The following is a 24,118-nucleotide window of genomic DNA, read 5'->3' on the forward strand; positions in this document are numbered from 1 at the left end:
CCATTAATTCGTCGTTCATCATTTTTTCTTATTCAGAAGTACAAGTAAATCAACTATTACATTAAAAACAATTAGAGAGAAGTTTTTTTTAATTGGCAAACTTTTTATAAGATCTTATTAAAAAATATCTAAATATATCAATTTATTGTTTATTTAATTAACAATAAATAAACAAAATAAAGAAAGATAAGACAATGCACTTCTCATAATTATATGAAATAATTAATGAAATATGACATGGGAATTATGATTCATATCTCTTACTTTGAAAAACACACAAAAAAAAAAAATCTTAATCTTAAAGAATTGGACTTTAGGTCTAATTCAACTTGGTAAAATTTTGCAAGAGACCAGTCAATTCATGCGTGAGATTATATATTAATGAATGATGCAATAGTGAGTAAAACGTAAGTTCAACAAATTCTCGTTAGGATAAACTTTAAATAACTTTTACCATCTTAAGAATTAGACTTAAGCCTAACTGAACCTTACAAAATTGGTTTATAAGGTAATGTTTGCACTCATTTTTATATTATGAGTTGACCCTTATTTTTAGTCAATGTATGATATCTAACACACCTTCCTCATCTTAAGACCAAACAATTCATGCGAAGACTATTTATATGATAAAAATAATTCTAAAAGATATATTCAATGTCTTTCATTACTAACAGTTTTAAAATCCTTCTTAATCTACAGATTTTTTTTAGAATAGTCAACATCTGTTTACTGTAATAGTAAATATTGTGAAAAAAAGAGAGTAAAAGAATGTGCTGCATTTTGATGTCCCAAACTCTAGGAAGAAGATTAAAACTCATGTTTGGAATGAAAGTACCTGAGGTTTTTCTATTGTTTATTCCCTTAATTAAAAAATTGTAAGTTAACAAAGAAAATTAGCAACTAATAGAAACAACTTTTTTATGAATATGTGATATTTTATTAATTAGAAAGAAGGAGAATAATTAAGTTGTTTGAATATATTCTATAATTTTGTTTTCAATATATTGAAAATCTAAGGACAGAGTGACAAACAGGAATTTTAACTTCTAAGTCAACTTCCAGAATGAACTTCTTGAATCTATAATCAAAAGGAAGTTTCAAACCATATTTAAGCCCAGTTTAACCAGTTTTTTTTTTAATCTTAATTCAATTCGTTGCCATTGGGACAAAATTAAGTGAATAAATTTGATGTAAGTTGAACAGCACTGAATTTTTTTTTCTACAAGCACTCGTGACAAAAACAACAAAAAGTTTGTGAAACTTCTTTCATGAATAAAAAATAATTTTACAAGTTTTTATTATTATTTTCTTCTTGTTCTTCTCATACAAATACAAGTAAATAAGCATAATTTTAAAATAAGTTTTAGTTTCTACAATAAATACATTTAAAAATTAGTTATTATAATTAATTTTAAGACACATAATTTTAGTGTCTATTCAATATGTATTCTAAAAAATATAATTATATTTAAATATTTAATTAAAATGTAATTTTAATCAAAATATAAATTTGTTTCGTACTTTTCTACAGAATCAAAATTATAATAGGATTATATTTAATTATTTATTTCAGTAAAATTGGATCAAAATTCAATTAGTGGCTTTATGTGATTATGGCTATGACTTGGAAATAATTTCGTTCAATTAGACATCTTGATATTTTAGGTGTAGTTTTACTAATAATTTAAAAAACACCTCCTTGTTTCCAATTTTGTTTTATGTTTCAGGATCTTGGCAAGGAAATGGTGCAAATAACAGAAAATTGTTTCGCCATTTTCTAAACAAAATTCAACCTGAATTTTGCAAGAAATATTTTGATTTTCATGTAGCATGGTATTGGATATATACCAGTTTGAACAAAGAGGATATTGATGCTGAAAAATGAAGTTTCATGTTTCAAAGTTCAAAACCACGAAAGGAAATTAACCTAGTTTCTCATGCTCAGATGATTTTATATTAAAATTTTGATATTGTTCACTGCATTTTGTGAATGATTAACATATTACTGAAAAATTATACTTTGGTCCCTTCGGCGACATCCGATAAAATTGGAAGATAGAAATGGTTTAAATTTTTTCAATTAAAAGTTTGGATTTGGATTTCTTCTAAGATTCATTCGGTTTGTTTTTCCATTGGTACTTGAATATATGGCATATATGTTTTCAATTAAAAACTTGTGACAATTTTAGGCTGGTCAGTTGTTTTTACTGTGCTTAATCTTGAAAAAGTTTTAAATGATAGGCATTCATGTTTTATTATTTGATGGCTTAATTGAGATTGTTTGTTTGATAGTTAGATGTAAACATTCTGTTGGAATGTCTTATAAAGGTTAGTCCACTTCTGAAGTGGACCATATTTTTTTTTTTCTGAAAAAATAAAAACTGAAAAATTACTTTGAAAAGCGCATAATATTTAGAGTAGTTACAATTTTTTTCTCACATAGTGAATATTGGCATACTATATTCAATTCATATTCTGAGCAGAAATAAATTGACGATGGGGGAAGAGAATCTCTCACCCTAGGAGCTTAATGTTTTGCCATGACACTTGACACTGACATGGAATTATGTTTACCCTATGATCAAACATACATTTTCCATGTACTTACAATAGTAATAGTAATAACACTAGATTCAATTATTTATTTACATTCTGGTTTGTTAAAAAGATTTTATGAGTAAGACAAAAGTCCGACATTTGTTATCTAAATGTGTTCTAACATACCACTTGAGTGATTTTATCCTTTTAAGATATCAGTAGCTTGTTTTAGGTTAAATAACAAGTCTTGCTCGGACGATTTGACATTTTCACTCAGATATTACCAAAATTTAAGCTTCCTACGGGGATAATTTAGAAAGTAATACTAGAGCAATAGTTAATCATTTTAATGATAAATTAATGGTTACAATGGCAAAATTTGTTTCAGCAAACACTATCCCAACCTCAGTGCTGAAGAAAGATAGTTTCTAAAACCAAAAATTACAGCCTAAATAAATGGAATAAACAGGGCAGAAGACAGAATAGAAGGACCTATATATTTCCTCTTTCACCAAAGCTGTCTTTCTCTTGGCATCATTTGTTGCATTCACAACTCACTTGGAAAACTTTCATCAATTTACACTGCAGAAAGCAGATTAGCAATTAGCAGCACTAGCAGGTATTGTTAGAATCACTCCATTTACAGAGGCAGCCAATATCAAATCCTGTTGCCTGATGATTTAGGAAAACAAGTAGTGTTTAGGTATCATGCCTTAACAAACTCAAACTGTCTTAGGAAAGCCAGTTTTAAAATTCAAAACTAAGGCAGTGGTGACCTTTTATCAAGACAGAGTAGTCTCAACATATTCCATTGCTTTCCTCTTCACAGATTCTATACGTTCATCATCACCTTGGGATTTCTCATAATCAAGATACTTTTTGAACAAGAACTGTCAATCAAGACAACAAAATCCAAATGAGTCCCAGCGTAAAAACATGAAACATCAGCAAAATTAGTAATATAGATCGGTGCACACACCTTCATCTTTTTAGGTGGGAGACTCAGACTAACAGCCCTTTCAAACAGCGCACGAATTATATCTTCGTCTTTATGTTGAATTTCCTATCAAAATAATAAACACAGGGATGTTAGGATCAAAATAATACTAATACAAAAAGAAAATGAGATAGAGAATAATATACTTGATCAAGATAAACACTCCATAAATCTGTTCTCTTTGGGTACTCCCGAAGAATTTTTTCAAACAAGGATCGCCCTCGATCTGGAACACCGGCTTTGAATTCAAGAATAGCTGTCTGAGAGAAAAATTTAATATGCTTATGTTTGGGAAGGCTTAAAGAAGCTCGATCGATGAGAGGTTGGATTTCATCCTGGTTTTGATTCAAAAGACTTTGTATACGCCTCAACCAAACCTAAAATACAGCGCAAAATAAGTTCCGAAAACATTTTTTTAACTAGACAAAAAGAGTAGTATTTTATACTTAAAAGTTACAATACTTTGCACGAATGCTTGAACTTCTTTGTCATTTTATTGAGAAGGTCATCAGCTAAATTATGCTGTTCGGTCCTCTCGAACATTCCCAACAGTGCTAGATAGACCTTTTTGGGATCATTGTATTGTAGTGCTCTTTGGAATACTTTCATTACAGCCTCCTACACAAAAACACTAATTAAGGATTCCACATTACAACTGTGAACAAGCAAAAACTGAAATTGCACGTTCTGCTCACCTCTCTAGGGTTGCCATACTTATTTTCCAAATTAAAGTATGCCTTCCAGATGTTAAGCTTTTCATTCTCTTCTCGGATATTTATGGTCATCAAAGCTCTTCAAAATTATGGATTCATGTGAGTAAAACAATGTGAAGTAAGATGACTATGGTAATATGATCTTCACATGGATGTATTCTGCCAGGTTAAAGGGGAGAAATACACTGTTTGCAAACAAAAACTTCAAAGAAAACAATCACGGAAAAACAAACTACATGATTCATGACTATTCCCCACTTTTGTGATGGATAAAAATACTAGTAAACAATTGATGTGTCTAGTCTCAAGTCGCTCTATTTCAAAATTTTACTAACAATGACAACATAGGCAGATCATCATTTAATCCATCTCATATTTAAAAGAAGCTATTTATTTAAGTGCTCAATCTTCATACTTCAGAAAGTACATAACGAGATTTACAACCTACTCTTTTTTCTATAACCAATCTATGAAGGAGGCCTTTCAAATACACAACAAATCTTATTATGTCTAAGCAGCAGCATCAAAGTTAAATGTTTAAGTAACTGTTGAAACAAATGTAACATTTAGGGTGTACCATCTTGCTGATATAGCTGCTTTGGTTGATACAACTGTTGAGTTTGAAAACTTGTCTCGACTTTTATATTTTATTTACAAAATAATTAAGAAAACATGTTGTTTTCACTTGTTTACTACTTTCAAAGTTTAGCATAGAGATAGTAAACAAAATCACCAATTCCATATAAATATTAAAACCAGAACACAAACGAGTATATAAAAACAGTCTTCGATAGAAGGTTCAATGTCTAATAGAAAATAATTGACCAAAAAGTAAACGAGAATAAACAAAAAGAGAACTGGTAAAACCCTCTTTTGATCTGCATTAGCATAGGATGTTTACGACACCCAGAAAAAGCCCAGGATTAGTCAAGTTGAATTTCATAATCATTCAAAAATCCAAACAAAAAATCATAGTTTTTCAGATATACCTTTCTGCAATAGAGCGGGCTTTCTCAACAGCAGCCATAGAAATCATGAAATCCATGTAATTTATCCAGATGAAACTGCTATTGGGAGAGCTTCTAATAAGCTTTTCAAACTCATCGGCAGTTCTAGGTATATCCTCCTCCAGTAATCTTTCCTCGGCTGCCCTTATTTGCTTCTCCCTGTACAAAAATACTTCCCCATTTTAGAGATTAAAAAGCAATAAGAAGAATAAACAAAATGAGATAACATTTTATAGAAAGCATTTATATTGACCTTTCTTCTTTTGCTTTCTTCTTTTCGTGCCTTTTATGTTTTTCCTTTATAATGACTTCTTCATTTGCATTCTCTTCACTGTGACTATTAGCATTATTTACATCAATTTGATCAAAGTCATCAAGGGAAACGTCAAGTGGTGGAATGTCTCCCCTATCTTCTGCTCGTGAAAGAATTGGGAATTGATTAATTTCATCCTCAACGTCTAAATTTGAGGTTTTAAGAAAACTATGCGTAGAAGTTATAGACTTCATAACATCTTCAAAAAGTTCATCCTTGGATGCTATTTGAAGTAATGTTCTATCCCTCATATGTGAACTCTTCATTCCCAAAGAAATTCTGTGTCTTTCTTCATCCACCTGATGATAATTACAGAAACGCAAGTAATTAGCAATTTACTTTAATACACACTGGTCAAGAAAGAAAGACTAGTTGACATGGGACAAATAAGAATTCATTATTTCACTCAATTTAATGATAATTAAGATAGAAATTAGAGTTTGAACAAGTTAACATACCATTTAGAAGTGTTGTAGTTATTCATCAACTTTGTTTATGCCTCACAAAAATTACAACTGCTTTCATTCATTATAAATTATTTTCAAGCAATTTGTGGATTTTAGGTTTGTCTGCCAGATCTACCCTAATTATGGTGCAACTTTCTGAATCGTCAATATATTTATCTGAATGCATGCAACAGGTCTCATGCAAAGCATTTGCGATTGTAAAATATAGACAGAAAAATAAAAACAAGCACATTTAACAGCTAGAAGTTATATAATCTCCTGGAAAGAACATAGAACCCAGTATATCTAAAGCTTTATATATTTGATTTACCTTTAATATTTTTGCATTTACTCTATCTCCAGGTTTATAGTTTGCTTCGATATTCTCAATCTGGTTATCATAAATTTCTGATACATGGCATAGTCCAACCTAGGAAATTGAAGAAGCATAACCAAGTGAGCTCACAGAACCAAGCTGATCACCAAGTTAATAAAAGGATAAAAGCATGAGATTAAAAAAATAACTAATATACGATGCATACACTTATAAAATGCTAAAAGCATTGATGAGATATAAACTTCATTTTTTTATAGATCATAATACTTTTTGTTACAAATAAATGGACAAGAAAAGGCTACCAAGGTTGTACAAATACCATGTTTGTGTTGTCAATTGCAATGAATAAACCAAAAGACTCAACCCGCTTAATACTGCCAGATATAATATCTCCAACGTGAAGTTTACTGAAATCAATAATATCGGATTTGGATGTATGGAGAACTGGTGATGTCTTCAGTGTAACTTCAACACGACTTGAAAGAGGCTCCACAGATATAACCCTGCCAATTTTGGCCGTAGTACATTCCCTCAAAAATGTATGATTTTAAGATGTGAACGGAAAAAATAGATTGAGTACTTACCTGCCAGTTACAAGTTTTCCAATAGGAAATTCTTTCTCGAGTTCTTCAACATATTGATTAGATAAATTGGATAGAAGAATTTTGGCATCAATCTTTCGTGAGAGAAAAATGAAGCAACCCTTTGGTGTGACAGTTTTAATATAACCCTAGCCAAAAGAAGACATAAATAAATCAAAAAGAAAAAATAGTCCAGTGAGTTCTACAAATTTAAAAAATATAAATTAGGAGACGTGAATGGAAATATGTGTGATATAAATTATAATACAGCGGGGATCACTAATTTCAAAATTATTTCTCCTCAGACATCCGTAAACAAACAATCTTTACTCATTTCCGTCAAGAGAATACTGCTGCAACAAAGCAAAAGATTTGCCTTGATTTTTCTAAAGAGAAAAATATAGTAGAGAAATGGTAGAAAAGAAAAGAAAGACAGAAGTCCTACTGAAGAAAAATGAAAACTAGAAAGTTGAAGCATTTATCTCTAAAAGGAAATAGACAAAAAAAAAAGACTATACCTTTACAATCATACCAAGGTGTAGATCCTCAATCTTCTCTACACGTTTGTCATTAGCATCCCTGAAAAATCAGCAATTGATAATGTAATGAGATGAAATATCACGTATAACAGATTCTACCATATTATTACTATAATCATTATAAAACGTGTTGGGTTCTAACATAACTAGAACACAAACCCGTTGTTTGAACAAAAGTCAACCAATGAACATAAACCCAAACAACCAATTCTAATGCAGAAAAAATAAAGTAAAATTAGCAATAAAAATTGCAGTAAAACTTGACATGTGTCCAGAATTCGGAAAGATTTACTGTATATATTAGTTGGATAAAAATAAGCGGCCCAGTCTAAAACTATTTAAAATTAATCACAAAGATCAGTACTACTACTTACACAATGCTCTGAACATCTACAGAATCTTGGGAAAGCTTCACACTGGAAGATCGCAAGGACAATTCAACATGAATGCTACCCTTTACAGTATGAATAATTTCAAGCACTACACATTTGACAAACTGCCCTTCATGATATCCAGACAATGGATCAGGCACCCATGAGTCTGCAATTTCAGTAAAATGTACTTTTCCGTATGTTCGAGGACCTACTTGAACACGCAATCCACCAACACCTGGAAATATTTTACTAACCCTTCCACCTAAAATATCTCCTTCGTGTACATATGCTGTTAAATCCTTGTCCACGACATTATATTGTGGCTCTTCATTTGTTCTGCAAGTAAGATTTAAGAAGGGGCATAGAACCAACTGCAATACCGTCTTCTCTGAGTTGAAACTTAGTACATGACCAGAAACATGTTGCCCAACATGAAATCGCTTCTGGAAACCCTCTAGCTCACTGGGTTCAGTAGCACTATAAAGAATATATATCTGAGCTCTCACATTTCGCGATATTGTTAACGATACCCATTCCCTTTCTACTTTATATACATAACCAGCCACACATTGCCCGATTATAAACTCAAAATTTCCTGATACATCATCTATATCACTGGAACCTGAATTGAAGTACAGATAATAAATTACATAGCAGAAATATTACGATAATTTTAAAAATGAACAGACAAACTGTTGGAATAAATTTAACTAGTAGATACCGACAAAACGGATTTAAAGATTATGCTAATTTTTTCATTAGAAAACAAACATAGAAGATAAGGGAGACTGGATAAGTATATATGAAAACCAAAATACAGTTCAATCATGAGTGGGGATGAAAATATATTTACCCCTGATTCCAATAAAAATGAGACTGATAGCAATATCAATATATAATGACAAGAGCATAAATGTTTATAAAATAAGGATGTCAAAATACAAATAAAATTATTACACCTTATGAAACAAATTGTAGGTCTTAAATTTAACCCGTATTTCTGCATATATGTTTCACAAATTGCACAGTATTTATATCATTCACATCTTTGCCAGCTAGTGCTACACTAACCTGTAACCATTTCAGGTCTGACAGAAAGCTCCCACTGTGAGCCCTTCCAATTGCCATTTCTTGCATTAGGTTTTGCAACAATCCTTGCAGTCACTGTCTGTCCAATTTTGTAGCTAGAGAATGGATTTTTCAAATCATTACCATTATGTACCTGCCCACAGATAGGGCACAAAACTATTGAGAAAAATAGTAAAACAAAAATAGCACATCAGCAAGAGGGCAAGCCTCACCCCTGCAAAATTAAGGTTACTGCTATCTAAACATGGTCACAATTTACAGCTATTAAAACAGTACCAACCCTGGGTAACATGCTTACATCTGACACACTGAAAGCCCACATAGTGCTAGAAGCTGTATCAAATCTACAACTTAAAATGCTAATTTAAATCTACACCAGAAACACAGAAAGGTTACCTCTGTTATGTGAATCCTGCCATGTCGACCAAACCCAAACTTAACTTTCAGTTCAAACATATTGATATCAGTAATCTACACAACAATGTCATAACAAAAGAACATTCGTAATTGTCAGAAAAACAAAAAGTAGTAGTATTCAGATATAATAAGAGCGTAATGGAGAAATAGTAGAAAATATTCAGTCTATAAAAGTTGGAAAATGTTAGCAAGCTATAAGAATGGTACACTTTTCTAGTAAAAAGAAAAATAATAGCCAATGCGAATCACATGCATAATAAAGAAGCTTATGACAGTCCGTATGTATAAGCTTGCTTGTAGAACACACTGAAAACCATCAAATACATACATACATTTTGAAAACAAAACGATAAACCCACATACCTCTGCCTCAACCAGAGTTCCCACTTTATAGCTAGACTTCTTGGATCTTTTAGAACTAGCTGTCTCATTTACCTCATTTAGAAGTAAAAGCAACCTTCCCGATGTTTCTGGGCTTGGAAGAGCCATAACAGTTGCAGTAACACTGACCAAGTAAAACATGAATGCAATGTGTTATGGGAAAACCAGGAAAAAATTCTCCTACCAAATAATACAAGATGGAAACTAACATAGAAGGCAAGGAGTTAGAAAGTCAGCTTAAATTTAATCATCCTAACATGCCTTAGTTGTAACCTCTATGGAGGTTGCCTAAATTACAATCTTGAGGTTGGTGGTTTAGCCCCACATTGACTATAAATATGGCTAAAATAAAGGTTATAAACCTTGGACATTTCTCATTTTTACAAGAGAGCTTTCATGGTTCATGAGCCTTTCCTTGTATCTCAAAGAAAAAGAGCATTCAACCACAAAACCTTTTCAGGAAGACCAATGTAATAAGAGGAATTGATGTCTAGGAATTGATGGCTCATAATAGTCATTCTTCAGAATATGGCTCTAAAAAACATTGATGTACCCACTTTATCATCAAATGAGAAACTAAATTAAAAAATTTAATCACTAATTTTTGTGCACACCTCTGCCCATTTTGGTATTTATGAGGAAACCTTTGAGTGTTATAGTCCGATATAGATGCATATCCTACCAAGTAATCATTTTCTGGAATTGATACAACCTGCTTTGCAAAGAATAAATTCAGTAAAATATGTTAATATGCATGAACAAATTTTATCAGAAAATAGCCAATGGTGAAAGAACAATAATATCAATACTTGCCATGTAATTTTCTTTCACAATTTCCACTACTGCCTTCACCGTCTGATGCAATACCAACTCCTTGGATGGCTCCCTTCTACGTTTCTAGAATAAACGAGATATTTCATTCATTTGGTCAAAATAAAGAAATAATATTGGAACATCATGCACAAGGCTGCCCTTCTCAAGACAAAATTGAATGCTGATTATGGAACCTTGATCATATCAAGAAAGAAAAAATCTGAACTATTTTCCTTTCATTTAAAAAGGGAATGTTTATTGGAGAGAAGAAAGAAATAGTGTAACCAAATATTTTCATTTATAAATAGTAATTACATAAAAATGCTTCCATAGCATGACAGCATATAACTTGTATCAAAAAAATTACTCAAGTTTTTCTCTGCCCTTTGGGACCAAAATGTGAACATGGATGAGGTGCAGGATAAAATGATTACCTTCTTGTCGGTACGACTTCTGGAACTTTCTTTAGAACTATTAAAGAACTCTGGTTTTAGAGTTAAATCAACAAGGCGTTCTGCCTTTGCAACATCAAGAACCAATGCTTCCACTTCTGACCCACTCTCCAAAACAGTTCCAGCCACTAAGGAATAATACAGAGAGAGGTGGAATTTGCAATTGAGTAAGAATCACTCAAACATATTAGTTAGAAACTAAGTAAGAAGTCGAGAAGAGAAAACATACACTGATAATTGGTAATAAAACCAAAAACGTCATTATGCTCTTCAAAGCTTAGAACAAGTCCAACATCCGCAACATCCTTAACTTTCCCTTTTGCAACCGCACCAATGTTAAATCCTTCAAGCCACTTCAAATCAGATGCACCAGAGTCCAAATTTTGAATATTCGCAATCTAATTCAAAGATGCACAAAAGATTAGAAGCAATTGAAAAGAGACATGACGTAAAAATAATTACTATTTTGTATTTCCCAAGATTTAATTAAAAAAGGAGATGCAAATAAAAATTTGCAGATATGGTTTATTAAAACTTCATTCCCTGATCTAGTTACATAACAGAGTTCTATATCATTTTCTAATCAGATATCTACTTCTCAATTAAAAAAAAAAAAAAAAAAACTGGACCGCTAGTATGTCAACAAGGCCTAATATTTTACTCAGCACTGGTAACAGCATAAGAATAGATGTCTTTGAGTTAGCATGGAAAAAATAAACAATCTAACATGTAGAATTAGGGACATAAATTGTTTAGGTAGGGTTAAATCTAGTACAATTTTCCTCCCAATCCAATTAAACATAATTGGGTAGGATATTACCTTTTTATATTTAGCAACCCAGATGATTGGGTTGATAAATCTCAACAGTAATTCTCAAAATATTGAATAAAATCTAAACAGTAATCATAAAATAAACGCCATTACTTTGAATAATCTAAATGGTCTAGGTAGGAAGACAAACACAATTTCACAGTAATAACATGTATAATATGTAGCATCTACGTACAGTTATCATAGAACATTATTCCTACAATTAAAAATCAAACTTTTTTTGTATAGTAGAAACAGATCAATATTATACATTTATCATTTAGTTGAGTTGTGTTCATTGGGTTTGAAACTCAAGAACGTGGTTCTCAACCCAATTCTAATTGGATGCAATAAAAGGAAACCCAACTTACAAAAACGTTTCGGTGCATAGGGATTTGTGGGTTCAGAGCACCAAATTACACCCATAAAACTACGGGTCAGTAATATTAAGAGTTAATTGACAATTGTTCATACCTTTTCATCCATGAGAAAGTACTCCTGAATAAATGATGCATCAGTTGAAGAACAATCTATCTGCTTTAGAGAGAGTGTTACTCTACCAGTTTCACTACTAACCTGATGTTTATAAAAAAGAATTACACTGTTTTAGCCAGCACTAAGCTTTCAAAAAATTCACATTTACAACCTTCAACATACTAACATTGGATATGTTGCTGCGAACTGATTGACCAATGTAATAGGCTTCCAAAATATTGGCTTTCTGGTCTTCTACAGCCTATACAAACCAATAGAATGAGGTCCAAGTTATCATGTGCGTAAGATATAGTGAGATGTGTAAAAGAAAAAGAAAGGATAGACCCGAAATACCTTATTTCTTGGAGCAAAGCCAGTTAAATGACCAAGGAAACGAACAAAGCAGCCAGACTCAATTATGTTACATATATAACCCTGCTCCATGCACAATTTATAGAGTAAAGAACAGAAACTTTGCAGCATGTCAACGACAAAAAAGTAACATGTTAAAAAGTTGTGACTTTCAAAAACGTGCTGGAAGCAATTCATATATGTTCCACAAGGTTGAAAAACATGTGTTCCTACACTCCACTGATGTGTGTGAGTATCTAAGTAATTGACATACAACTAAACATAAACAAGGGCTAATAAAGCAGCTTTATAGAAGCTATACAACAAAAGATAATTATTACTAAACACTCTCCCTCAAGTTGGAGCAAATAAATTGTATGTGCCAAGCATTGAACATTTAAACAGAACTTCAGGTCTTCTAATGATTTAGTAAAAAAATACTTCAAGTTGATTTCTCTATTGAGCTATGTAGAAATTGTAAAAGTTAGCAAAATAATGTGAGCCCTTCTCACAAAAGAACAGCGTTTTAAAATGTGGTTTCCACAGATAGCCACAGCACAGCACATGGCTGGAAATCGAGCTCCATACATTGAGCATTATTCTCTACTGATCCCATAATAACCTTTTACTACAGTTTCAATGTGGTGATGGTGGGTATTCCAGAGATGGAAAAAACAGGGGCTAAAACAGAGCCAAGAGTGGCCATAGCAGTCCCTGTGAGAAAAAATATGGGAAGTTCATGTACAAGCCAGCCAACCAACCAAGCTAAGTACAATTGTACAGGAAGATGATGCTTGAAACAGACCAAGGAAGCTCTCGCAAGACCTGTGGTGACATTGCAATGGCGGCATATTGACATGTTATATGCACATGTGTGACAGGACAGATTGTAATATTGACACATGAGAATATGTGGGCAAGAGTTTGGACGTGAAACCACTTGGGTTAGGTTGTGCTTGACAAGGTGAACCATCCCTAAGTCTTCAGGAAGGAATAGTATTCCAACAACAGCAGTTTCCAACGATACGACAGTGACTGGAGGGAGGACAGGGATCACTCTGCTACCAAGTTGAAGGTTATAGATTGAAAAACAGACTGTTCCTACACTCCTCCGAAGTTTGTGTGTGTAAAAATATATATAGTTATATATACATACACATATATACATATATATATTGAGAGAGAGAGAGAGAGAGATTTGAGTAATCGACAATACAACTTTCAGAAATCGTAAATAAGGGCTGCTGCCTATGACATACTAAGTATAACAAAAACAGTTTTATTATTCAATAGACATCAGCACTTACATTCACAACAGAGTTAGGCTGAATCTGATTGATATCTGAAGGAATCTGCTGAGCGTGTTTAACAAGAGAGCTTTTGGCAGACAGAATCAAATTGCTTCCCTTAACATCTACATTGAAATGAAACATTTAATTAGTAAATGTAGGCTTATAATGAAAGTTATCAACTTGATAAATGACACGAAAAAGAAAAATACATAACAATAAGAGTACCATTCATATCTAAGGAATAACATTAAAAAGGATGCTAAAGTTTCTGTTTCAAACACAACACAAAGGCAATAAAATTATGAATATTTTTATGTTACGATGTAAAAAATTGACCTCTTATTTCTTTGATACTTTACGTAAAGTACAATTATAAACAAAAACATAATAGTTTTACTTATAGTAGTAAACTAAAAGGCAGAATCATCAACAATTCCTGCTTAATAGTTTTGCACAGGCATCAACTTGGTCATGACATGGGATACAACATTCTATGTCCTCAACATCATAACAGTACCTAGAACCAACAATTGATCAAATTTATATCCAGGTTTCAATAGTTTGTTCATCAGAATAGCTTGCCCTACAGAAAAAAGAAGCTAGAATTAGCAATTATATTAAGAGTGAGCAGAAAATGGAAAAGCCTTTACCAAACCATATGGGAATTTTTACCATGATGATCTGCCAAGTGCTCCATGGATATTGTACCCCCTGAGAAACTACTTGCATTGACACGAACAACTATATTAACGGATGTAATTCTGTCAACAACTCCTGAAACAAGGCTGCCCAAGGTAACCATAACATCTTCAGATACCCTGTCATTTTAATTCACATTGGATTAGCATAAGTAAAACACCAGCAGTGTGACTGCCTGTACCTTCTACAAAAATCACTAAAGTCAGCAGATAGCTTCTCATAAAACATGACAGAAGTCAAACTACTTTTTTTTATAATTGGAAGTATATGATCCTCTCAAAAATAAAACAGTCTGATGATCAATTACACACTTGAAAAATTTAGTAGACATTTCCAGATGCAGGATCCCAACAAGCAGAAAGAGGAAAAATGCAAACCTTGAGGCCTTTATCATGAAACTAAGAATGATCCTCCGTGAAGCAGGAATGGAACTTATGACCCGGCATTTGACAACTTGTCCAACATTGTACACAGTACCTGGATCAGCACCTGGCTCTAATCCAAGTTCAAATCTGCTCTTACATCAAATCAGAACAATGAATATATTACATAATATAGGTCCTTTGAGAAAATAACACCAATATCGACATCACAGTGAAAATTTATTAAATAATATAGTCAGTAGTTTTTCCAAGAGCCCACTACATAATCATAGGAAGGCAATATACAACCAAAAAATAAAATACTGCAATTAGAGACTTGTTCAAATTTCAAATTGGTCCAACCAAGTTAGCAAGAAACTCAAAGATAATATGAAAGTTTGGATCAGTTGATAAAATGAAAGTAGTTAAAGCCAAATGACAGAAACAAAAAACAATGGATTGGCAAGTAAATAATTGGGGGGCTCCAGCAGAGTCACAAATAGTCATTATTCTAGGGTAGTATGCGCACAAGTTCAATAAAGGTTTTAAGAAAATTATACAAGTAAATAAAAGAAAAGGTCATCTAAACAAACAAAATTAAAAATTCGTCCATATTTTTTTTAAATCAGGAGACATCAAACATTCAATAAAATTTGAGGTTCAGTGTAGCACAAAGAAAAGAACAGATTGGGGGTTCATTATTCAAACATCAAAGATGAGTGTTGATAATGGAGGGTGGATGGCATTTGATATACTGCCCAAGATGAGTGGGTCTCACAAAGTTAAGTATTATTATTTTACAATTTACATTCTGAAAAGGGGGAGCATAATCTCAACATTGACCTTTAAAGGCCCCAAAAACAATAGCTTCCATGACCTTTATTGAAAAAACCGCTATTATGGTGCTGCTAAAGCAAACTATTGATAACTAACAATAACACATACAGAATATCCAATTTAAACATCAACATGGTTGAAAATTAAACAGTAAAACATCTTTGAAAACCATATGAAATATTGAAAAGCATGGTTAGTAAAGAGAAGAAAAATTATATAGCAGAAAAATATATTTTTAAACCCTGTGCAATGCCAAAACACACTTACTTTGATAGAACTTTTTTTGCTCACAAAAGGACTTCTATATATAATTTTATCTTGTGAGGAAGCAAAATGCTTCAAACATAAAATCTCATGTTATATCAATGACACAGGAATGAAGAAATTAGTCAAAGACTAAATGCTGAAATAATGAAGATGAAATTTCAAATACTACTAAGCAACTATGAACATAACTGACTGTGATTATGATACAAGTATATACAAATATGAGACTTGCCTAGGAGCATATCCGTGCACCCCATTGTAAAACCGTACAAAGCATCCATTAACTTCAATCTTTGTTATCCATCCATGGGTTATCAAACCATCAGTTGCATCAACATATGAACTAATAATCCCAAGTTTCGATTTCACCTGTAAAAATAACATATATTTGATTCAAAATTGAATAGAGAACTAGTCATTTAGGTTCTGCGGGGAGATATTAATAAATGCTGCCAAAATCTCTTCTCCATTGAGAACAATGCATGGGCAAACAAGCATATTGATAGGTGTAAACAGAAAAGGGAAGCTTTTGCATCACTTCCTCCAAACCCCCACCCCACCCCACCCACTGTTGCCTCAACAAATGCTGCTCTGAATATTTCATGAACTAAAGGCTGTTATAATAGGAAAAACAGAATCTAAAGTTTATGGAAATTACTATAATATCATTGAGATTGAATAAACTGGAGAAGAGTTAACATGTAGAAACATACGAGGGTTTTCTTGTGTGTAACTGTCACTCTCTTTGACTTGCAACCAAGCACACGGAAAATCAATTCAGCTCCCACCTGTAACATAATTCAAGCAAAAACTTCAGCCACGGAATGTAAAAACTGCCCCACCACAGGGATGCAACTGACAATACTGAAAATAATAAGAACAAGCATGCTTAGCAAGAATACAACCTTGAATTTTTTTCCAGGCTTTGAAATTTCCAATTCAGACATATGTCGAAGGGGACAAAGAGCCTTCACACCACCTGGAATTTGCACTATAGCACCAAAGCTGTCAACTGAAAGAATCTTAGCCTTCAACACCATGCCTGGCTTGACATCAGAATGAGTAAACACTTCCTCTTCCAAAGCACTAGCCTGCATGATATGAAATCATGAAGATGATTAAATGAAAACCACTTACTAACTATTAATTCAACATTATTCCATGTGCCATCAAATTTAATATGTTTACACATTAATTCATTATACATAGAAACAACATAGTAGCTCAGTTTATGAATCAAAATTATTATTTTTTCTTTTCCAAAAAAAAATGGGTAACAAATATAATCCCTTTGCATATTCAAGAAAATGTTTAACAATGATAGACATTATAAAAAATATATTGAATATAAAAAAAAACTAAATTATATTGCTTCTACTCTGAAAAGGTTATCACATTCAAACACTCTGAACAAATCTACCTAAGTATTTTCAAATTCAACAGAAAATTGATGTGCAGATACAAAGCACAGTTGACTAAATGATATAAGTGTATCACAACTGGACCCTAGCCAGTATAAACCATAGCTGGTCACCTAACAAGTAAATCATAAAAAGATAAAGCTCCAACTTAACTTCATTTTATAATAATACATGTGAAACACAGTCTTTGTATCCCATTCTCCAAACAAAATTACTAAAATAAAAAGTATATGATTCAAGTGTACCAACAAAAAAGGTAATGTAATCATTCAATTACAAATGTTTATCATCTTTTTGAAAATTAAATGTTAGTGCAATGACAACCTTCAAAACTCCTGTTGCGATTCCTTCCAAATATCTTAACCCAAGAATCCGAACTCGAACATGATTTCCTTCCTTGAACTTCTTCTCAAGTTTTTGGATCTCCTCTTCGGCAATATCAGATATCTGTCAACAATAATTTCAAAGATCTTTTACATTTTTCCTTGGTCATGTAATGCTTGTTATTATTGTAATGTAGTCATACTGTAAAACTCTGCATCATTAAAACTTATGCAGACCCTACTTACACTGACAAAAGCTGGAGTTGGCTCCGGAATTGATGGAACTTCAAGCAATAGTCCTGATCCTTTATCCACCCTTACAACTTTTGAGTCATCATATATATCTCCAATTTTAACATTCTGCACAATAAAGTCAGTTCATCAGTCTACAAAATGGAACAATGATTACCAACTTTAAAAAAACAGACTACCAACATCAAACACCAGGAAAGAGAGAAAAGGAGAGATGTTACAATGCAGAAATAAATTATTTCTCAAATCCTAAATTTAAAATACTATAGCACCTTACTCAAAGACCAGTAAATAAAGCTTCACATCAACTTCAATCCCCAGAAACAACACGCATAGTATTTTACATCAGTGATAACCCAACTTCTATTATCATCAAGGCACTCTGTAAGAATAACAGATGCAAACTACTTATAATTTATTGGAATTCCTAAATTTATATGATTACTCAAATCACTATATCAGTAAGATTCAACCATTTTTAAAAAGGCTGGTTCTTTCTATGTAAATTTCCCAGCATTCTTTCACACTTCCCCAGACATAACAGAAAGTGTAGAGATTTCACGGCTATGCAACACATGCATATACAATGAGGTAAACAATTCATTGATTAATGAGAAACAACACTATAATAGTAGAGATCACTTGAAGTCATCTTCCCTTTTATTATAGAAATTATTTTAGGATTACTTTTGTAGGAAATCTCATATCACATAGAGATTAGGTCAATTTATGATATATAAGTGGTAGCAAATTTCATCTTACAAGCCAGTTTTGTGAGATTAAATTAGTCTTAAATTCACTTTTTAATATGGTATCAAAGTCTATCCTAACAAAGTTGGTTGAGTTTATCGTGTCACTCGCTATTGGACCTCCCACAAATATCAAGTCTCACGCACAAGATACAATACATTGACTTGAGAGAGGAGGGGTTAGAAATCTCACATTGACTTGAGATAAGTTCAATTTACAATATACAATATATAAATGGTGGCAAACCTCGCTTTACACACTGGTTTTGTAAGGTTAAAATTAGACTTAAACTCACTTTCTAATAATTTCAAATGCATTTCCAATTAGTGCATAAAATTCCTACCAATAATATTAAAATTTTAAAACATTTTCAATTTTTTCGTGATGAGTATTGAAGTTAATCTAAACATGCTTTAATCAGGATATTAATTATGGACACCACAAAAATAAGAAATAGATCATTTAAGAACATTGAAGGCCAATTGGTTAGAAAGAGAAGGGAAAACAGTTAAGGAATCCATTCCATGGAATGAAATATCCCATCAACAATATATAAGCTACAATACTTACAGAAGGAGGGGCTCTGTTCAGAACAAGATATGGATTTAGCGTCAAACCAACAGATCTACTTGATGGATCAATAAATAATACTCGAGAAACAACCTATATTACATAAAAAGGAACTTAGAAAATAGAAAAAGTAGCTTTAAAAAGTGGTAATCAGTTTGGCAGAACAAAAGACAACATCAACTGAAAAACACACCAACCATATCTCAAACCCAGTGTGAATATCCATCAAGAGAAATAAGTAAATATGAAGACAATAAATAACACAATAAACATGACGATGCATTATGAATTTATAAGTGCAATCCGAAATCCAATTATATCAAATAACAAAAAATACACAACCATTGTTTTTATGGAGGAGTTGAGTAGAAAATAAAAAATAAATTCTTTTGATAGAAAAAATAACAGCCATAAAAGAACTTGTGAAATGCACATATCAATCCACTTGTATTATTGTAGTTACAAAAAATTACACTTAAATTTGAAAGCCATATCAGTTGAAGAAGAGTAGAAGAAAAGACTAAAGAGCTTTAATCTGCAAGCAGCTTCTAATGCATTGCTTGTACTATAATATGGATCAAATTCCTCATCATTTTACTGCTTAAATGTTGTCTCTCTGAAACGACAGAGGAACCAAAAAAGCAAATGCTACCTATTAGCAGAAAGCCAAACAAGGCATCAAAATGTTTTTTTTCATTCAAATATTAGATCACACCAACACAATACATACATGAAAAATCTTGCACTAAATAACTGGTGTAAATATACCGCAGGAGCTTGAAATGAAAGTATTTCACTGTGTCAGGAAACAACAGGAATACAACTCATAAATGTTGCATGCAAAATATAAAATTCAAAAGTACCTTAAGAGATTCACTGTATTTATCCTTCCAGTTTGTTCCAGGATAAATATTTTGCAAATGAAACAGATCAACCTGCAATGAAATTAATCTTAATATTAATATTGTGAGGGCAATGGCTGTGCCAAGATGATCAATTCACACTTACAGGATACACTTACAGTTCCAGTGAAGTATGTGAGAAATGATAACATAACACCATTCTCAAGGATTGACTTCACCCGGGCATTTACCATCATTCCTGGAACTAGAAGATCAATTGATAAACCTCTGAGATCCTTGGTCTGTATCAAATGCATAAAGAAAATAACCAATCAGAAGGGAAAGTGAGAATCATTAAAATTAGGTACCAAAAAGACAATAGAATGATCACAGAGAAACCATACCAAACTTTTGGATATTGTATCAGGGTCAGAACTCAAGTAAACCACTTTTCGAACTTTATCAATGCTCCTAACCAAACCCTGAAGAAGTTTCCCAATTTTTACTTCACCACCTGGGCCTTCTGCATGAGGAAGAAAACCATAAAGTGAGTTTGGTTCGGTCATGCCAGAAAAAATTATAAAATTCACAGCAGTTGACTTTATTTTACCAGTAGAGCTGTCTTTTGGTAGGAATCCCATGAAAGAAGACACACCAAAATGAAGAATGTAACCATGATCTTCAATGCTATTAACATATGCAGCCAGGACCTGAATATACGTTGTGTATAAAAAAAATCAAAAGCTCCATATCATATTCCATAATCCCTATTACTCTCAAAGGCCTCTGAATATAGTGAATGGATAAAAAACCACAACAGGCTATGGACCAAAATAGCATAATAAAATGAATATAATAAGAACTAATTTTCTTTTATATTGTAACACTGCCCGGACACACGGACACGCCATTTAAGAGGCGTATCCGAGCTTTATAGGTCATAATTGAAAATATCTTAAAAATCAAAGGAGGAAACTAAATCCTAGTCTAGATGAATGATGTACAAAAGTTACACATAGTTTCCTAATAAAACAATGACATACCATGCCTTCCTGAACAACATCCAAGTTGTAGTTCTTGTGCAACAATGAAAGACGCAACGAAAGCCAAATTTTCCTTCTTCCTCTCTCTTTATTGTCATCATCCAATCTCAGTACAACACAAGAAACCAGTTGCCCAACATTAAATACCCCAGTAAGGAAATTTTCCCCAACCTGATGCAAACAAACAAGAAAGAACAATAAAGTTAAAATATAGTAATAAAAAAACTTATGCTGAAGAGTGAAGATATGTGTAAGAGGAGGAAGAACAATCAGAATTTTACAAAAAGCTTATTGCACACCTCAATCGCATCATCAAAAATAGGATCCACTGCATCTGCTGAGTGAACTAAACCACGTAAACCCCCGGGTAAACTAACTACGAGATCTTTTTCGTTTACTTCAGCAACAACTCCCCAAAGCTTCATTCCAGGAGTTATATTCTGACATACATGTGAGACAAAAAGTTAAAGCACCGCACACAGAAAAAGCAAAAGGAATCCATCGGGTATGATCTCTATAAGCAAATAATAAAATGTAATAATTCGAGACTAAATGCATATTGTAACACTGATTTGAACATTCCGGTTGTAAATTTTAAAAGAAAAACAGTTAATTGAATTCATCATTCAATGCAGATACAATATCAACAAAACTTTCAACCACCAACTAAAAAAGCTCAAATTTCTATGTAATTATCATATTAAACCAGTATATTGCAGATCACTATAACTAATCTTTACATGGAATTACAAAGTAAAATAGAAAGCAAAAAACACAACATGCAAAAACAACAAGCAAGGTAGTTAGTAACATTCCCACTCCTAAAAGTTATCTTCGTGTAATTAACAATCTGCTTCTTCCATCCTACAAAATGCTGCATGTTACCTTGAGAGTAATTTTATTCACGCGCCTTGGCAACTTTCCGGTGATACCCTCACCAGAAAGCGAGCCCCAATCATCTACAGCCTCATTACTTTTAATCAAAGCCTTTCTTCTCTTATTCTTCTTCGTCTTTCTCGAGTGATTCTCGCCACCAAACTCATCATAATCATTCCTTGGATTTGCAAAAACTTCTCCACCTACATGAAACACATTCAATACAAACCAAATTCAGATTAAAAATGAATACTCAGTAGAAAAATATGGAATACGGAGAGTGATTGAGTGCAACCTCGAGGGAAATCGGGAACCTCGTCTTCTAGCTGCAAAGGGAGTTTTTCCGACTTAGTTGCGGCGGCGTCGTTTTGCTTCTTTTCCTTCCGTTTGAAAATTTTCTTTGAGGCTTTGTCGATTTTTGGTTTGTCACCTGAGACCTTCATCTGCGTTCGTTTGGGCGGTGCCATGTGGAAACGTTTCTTGGCAGAGAAGAAGAAACAGGGTTTAGAAGAAAGGGTTTTAGGTTGAGAAGTGCTAAGAAAAATAAGAACTTGTTTCGACACAAGTTGGGCCTGAATACAACGGGATACAAAATATTTATATGCACCCCCTACCTTAATAGGAGACTACCTTTTATAACTCTTCAAGTATTACGTAAAAGCTCTTCGACTTAACTTTTTTTTTTTTTTTCAATAAAGAACACTTATATTATATTTCATTCTGTTGTTATCTTAGAGGAAATATAAGATATTATTTTTTTGTTAATAAATATAATATTTTTACTATATTTGTAAAATAATTAAGACAAAAATTGTCTATCTATATTTTTTATTATTTATAATAGAATTATTTATGAAAAACTGATTAATGTTTTAAAATTCAAAATTATTAAATACTAATAAAAAATATGTTTATTCACATTTTTATTATATTATATATATATAATTTTATTATTTTGATAATTAATTAATTAAAAAATAAAAAATAATTTAATTTAATATATATATCGTTTTATAAAAATAGAATTAAAAATCATATAATTGTTATTTTAAAAAAGATAAATCATTCTGAAATAAATAAATAAAAATTATTTAATTATTAACCTCGTATGACTAATTGTACTATAATAAAACAAAAATAATTTTGGAATTTTTTATTTAAATAAGTGTTTTCATTAGATTGATTATATATACTACAAAAAAAAATTGTTAAAAATGTTTACATTTTTTAAAAAAATATATTAAATTTATTAATTCTAATTTGGATAATTAATAAAAATAATAATATTCTTACTCAAATATTATTAGTAATTAATAAAAAAATCATCTTTAATTGATATATATATATATTACTAATTGTTATATTCTATATTTGTTAGAAACAAATTAATCCATCAATAATTAAATGAAAACATTGAATATATATTTTGGGTACGAAATCATTTAAATATTTTATTTACTCACATAGTCTAAAAAAGTTTTTAAAAAATGACAAGTTTTAAATTAATTATTAAATTATAGTTAAAATGCTAGAAGGGACAAGCTAACATTAAGAAAATATCTATCTTATTTTAGGAGTAGATAAAATTTTAATTATAAATAATTATTTTATCTATTTTATGAGGTAATTAAATTTAATTATTTTAAAATTTCGATATACTAAGATTGTAGATAATTATTTTATCTTTAGGAATTCATTATATTTGAGATGTAGATATATTATCTTAGGTTTAAGTTACACTTCAAGATCTTATCATATTTTGTATTATGATCCATGGGAATTGTAAATACTTTATTTTATCATATTATTTCGCCCTAGGATTTAATTCATTCTAAAATTCTTGATCACCTTAAAAAGCATTTATTTTGATTTTGATTTTGTTTTAGTCTATATCAATCTCAAAATTTCAAAAAGCTCCAAAATGATTTCAATTGCTTGAACTAACTTGAAC

The 24,118-nt window shown here is 31.7% G+C and overlaps 1 protein-coding gene across 2 annotated transcripts; it reads right to left on the reverse strand.

The window, feature by feature from the left end:
• Nucleotides 1-2,861: 2,861 nt before the first annotated feature.
• Nucleotides 2,862-22,730, reverse strand: LOC137827463 (rRNA biogenesis protein RRP5). 2 transcript variants are annotated; one of them, XM_068633616.1, is made up of 41 exons: nucleotides 22,463-22,730; nucleotides 22,177-22,370; nucleotides 21,591-21,731; nucleotides 21,292-21,462; nucleotides 20,859-20,958; nucleotides 20,653-20,771; nucleotides 20,428-20,550; nucleotides 20,270-20,341; nucleotides 19,407-19,499; nucleotides 18,081-18,194; nucleotides 17,836-17,958; nucleotides 16,996-17,181; nucleotides 16,804-16,878; nucleotides 16,323-16,459; nucleotides 15,002-15,136; nucleotides 14,598-14,743; nucleotides 14,443-14,508; nucleotides 13,941-14,047; nucleotides 12,637-12,717; nucleotides 12,470-12,544; nucleotides 12,283-12,384; nucleotides 11,227-11,395; nucleotides 10,980-11,125; nucleotides 10,546-10,629; nucleotides 10,347-10,444; nucleotides 9,715-9,856; nucleotides 9,331-9,405; nucleotides 8,917-9,067; nucleotides 7,846-8,467; nucleotides 7,451-7,511; nucleotides 6,936-7,081; nucleotides 6,671-6,854; nucleotides 6,346-6,444; nucleotides 5,509-5,867; nucleotides 5,238-5,414; nucleotides 4,231-4,327; nucleotides 3,998-4,153; nucleotides 3,682-3,912; nucleotides 3,518-3,601; nucleotides 3,315-3,428; nucleotides 2,862-3,120 (listed from the first exon to the last, which is right to left on the reverse strand). In XM_068633616.1, exons 1-40 carry the CDS (start codon nucleotides 22,632-22,634, stop codon nucleotides 3,321-3,323), a joined length of 5,721 nt encoding a protein of 1,906 aa, XP_068489717.1. In that variant the 5' UTR covers nucleotides 22,635-22,730; the 3' UTR covers nucleotides 2,862-3,120; nucleotides 3,315-3,320. The 2 variants fall into 2 exon arrangements, with proteins under 2 accessions (XP_068489717.1, XP_068489716.1); XM_068633615.1 differs by having other exon boundaries at nucleotides 2,862-3,210.
• Nucleotides 22,731-24,118: the final 1,388 nt, after the last annotated feature.

The sequence above is a fragment of the Phaseolus vulgaris genome, chromosome 7, assembly GCF_000499845.2.
Source record: "Phaseolus vulgaris cultivar G19833 chromosome 7, P. vulgaris v2.0, whole genome shotgun sequence".
Taxonomy (NCBI): Eukaryota; Viridiplantae; Streptophyta; class Magnoliopsida; order Fabales; family Fabaceae; genus Phaseolus; species Phaseolus vulgaris.

Excerpts from the sequence above, each read along its gene's own strand:
- LOC137827463 (XM_068633616.1), bottom strand. The coding sequence starts at position 22,634 with ATGGCACCGCCCAAACGAACGCAGATGAAGGTCTCAGGTGACAAACCA. Across the intron at positions 9,406-9,714 it reads GAACTCTGGTTGAGGCAGAG|ATTACTGATATCAATATGTT; the intron begins GTATGTGGGTTT and ends ATTGTTGTGTAG. Across the intron at positions 3,602-3,681 it reads GGAGTGTTTATCTTGATCAA|GAAATTCAACATAAAGACGA; the intron begins GTATATTATTCT and ends TTATTTTGATAG.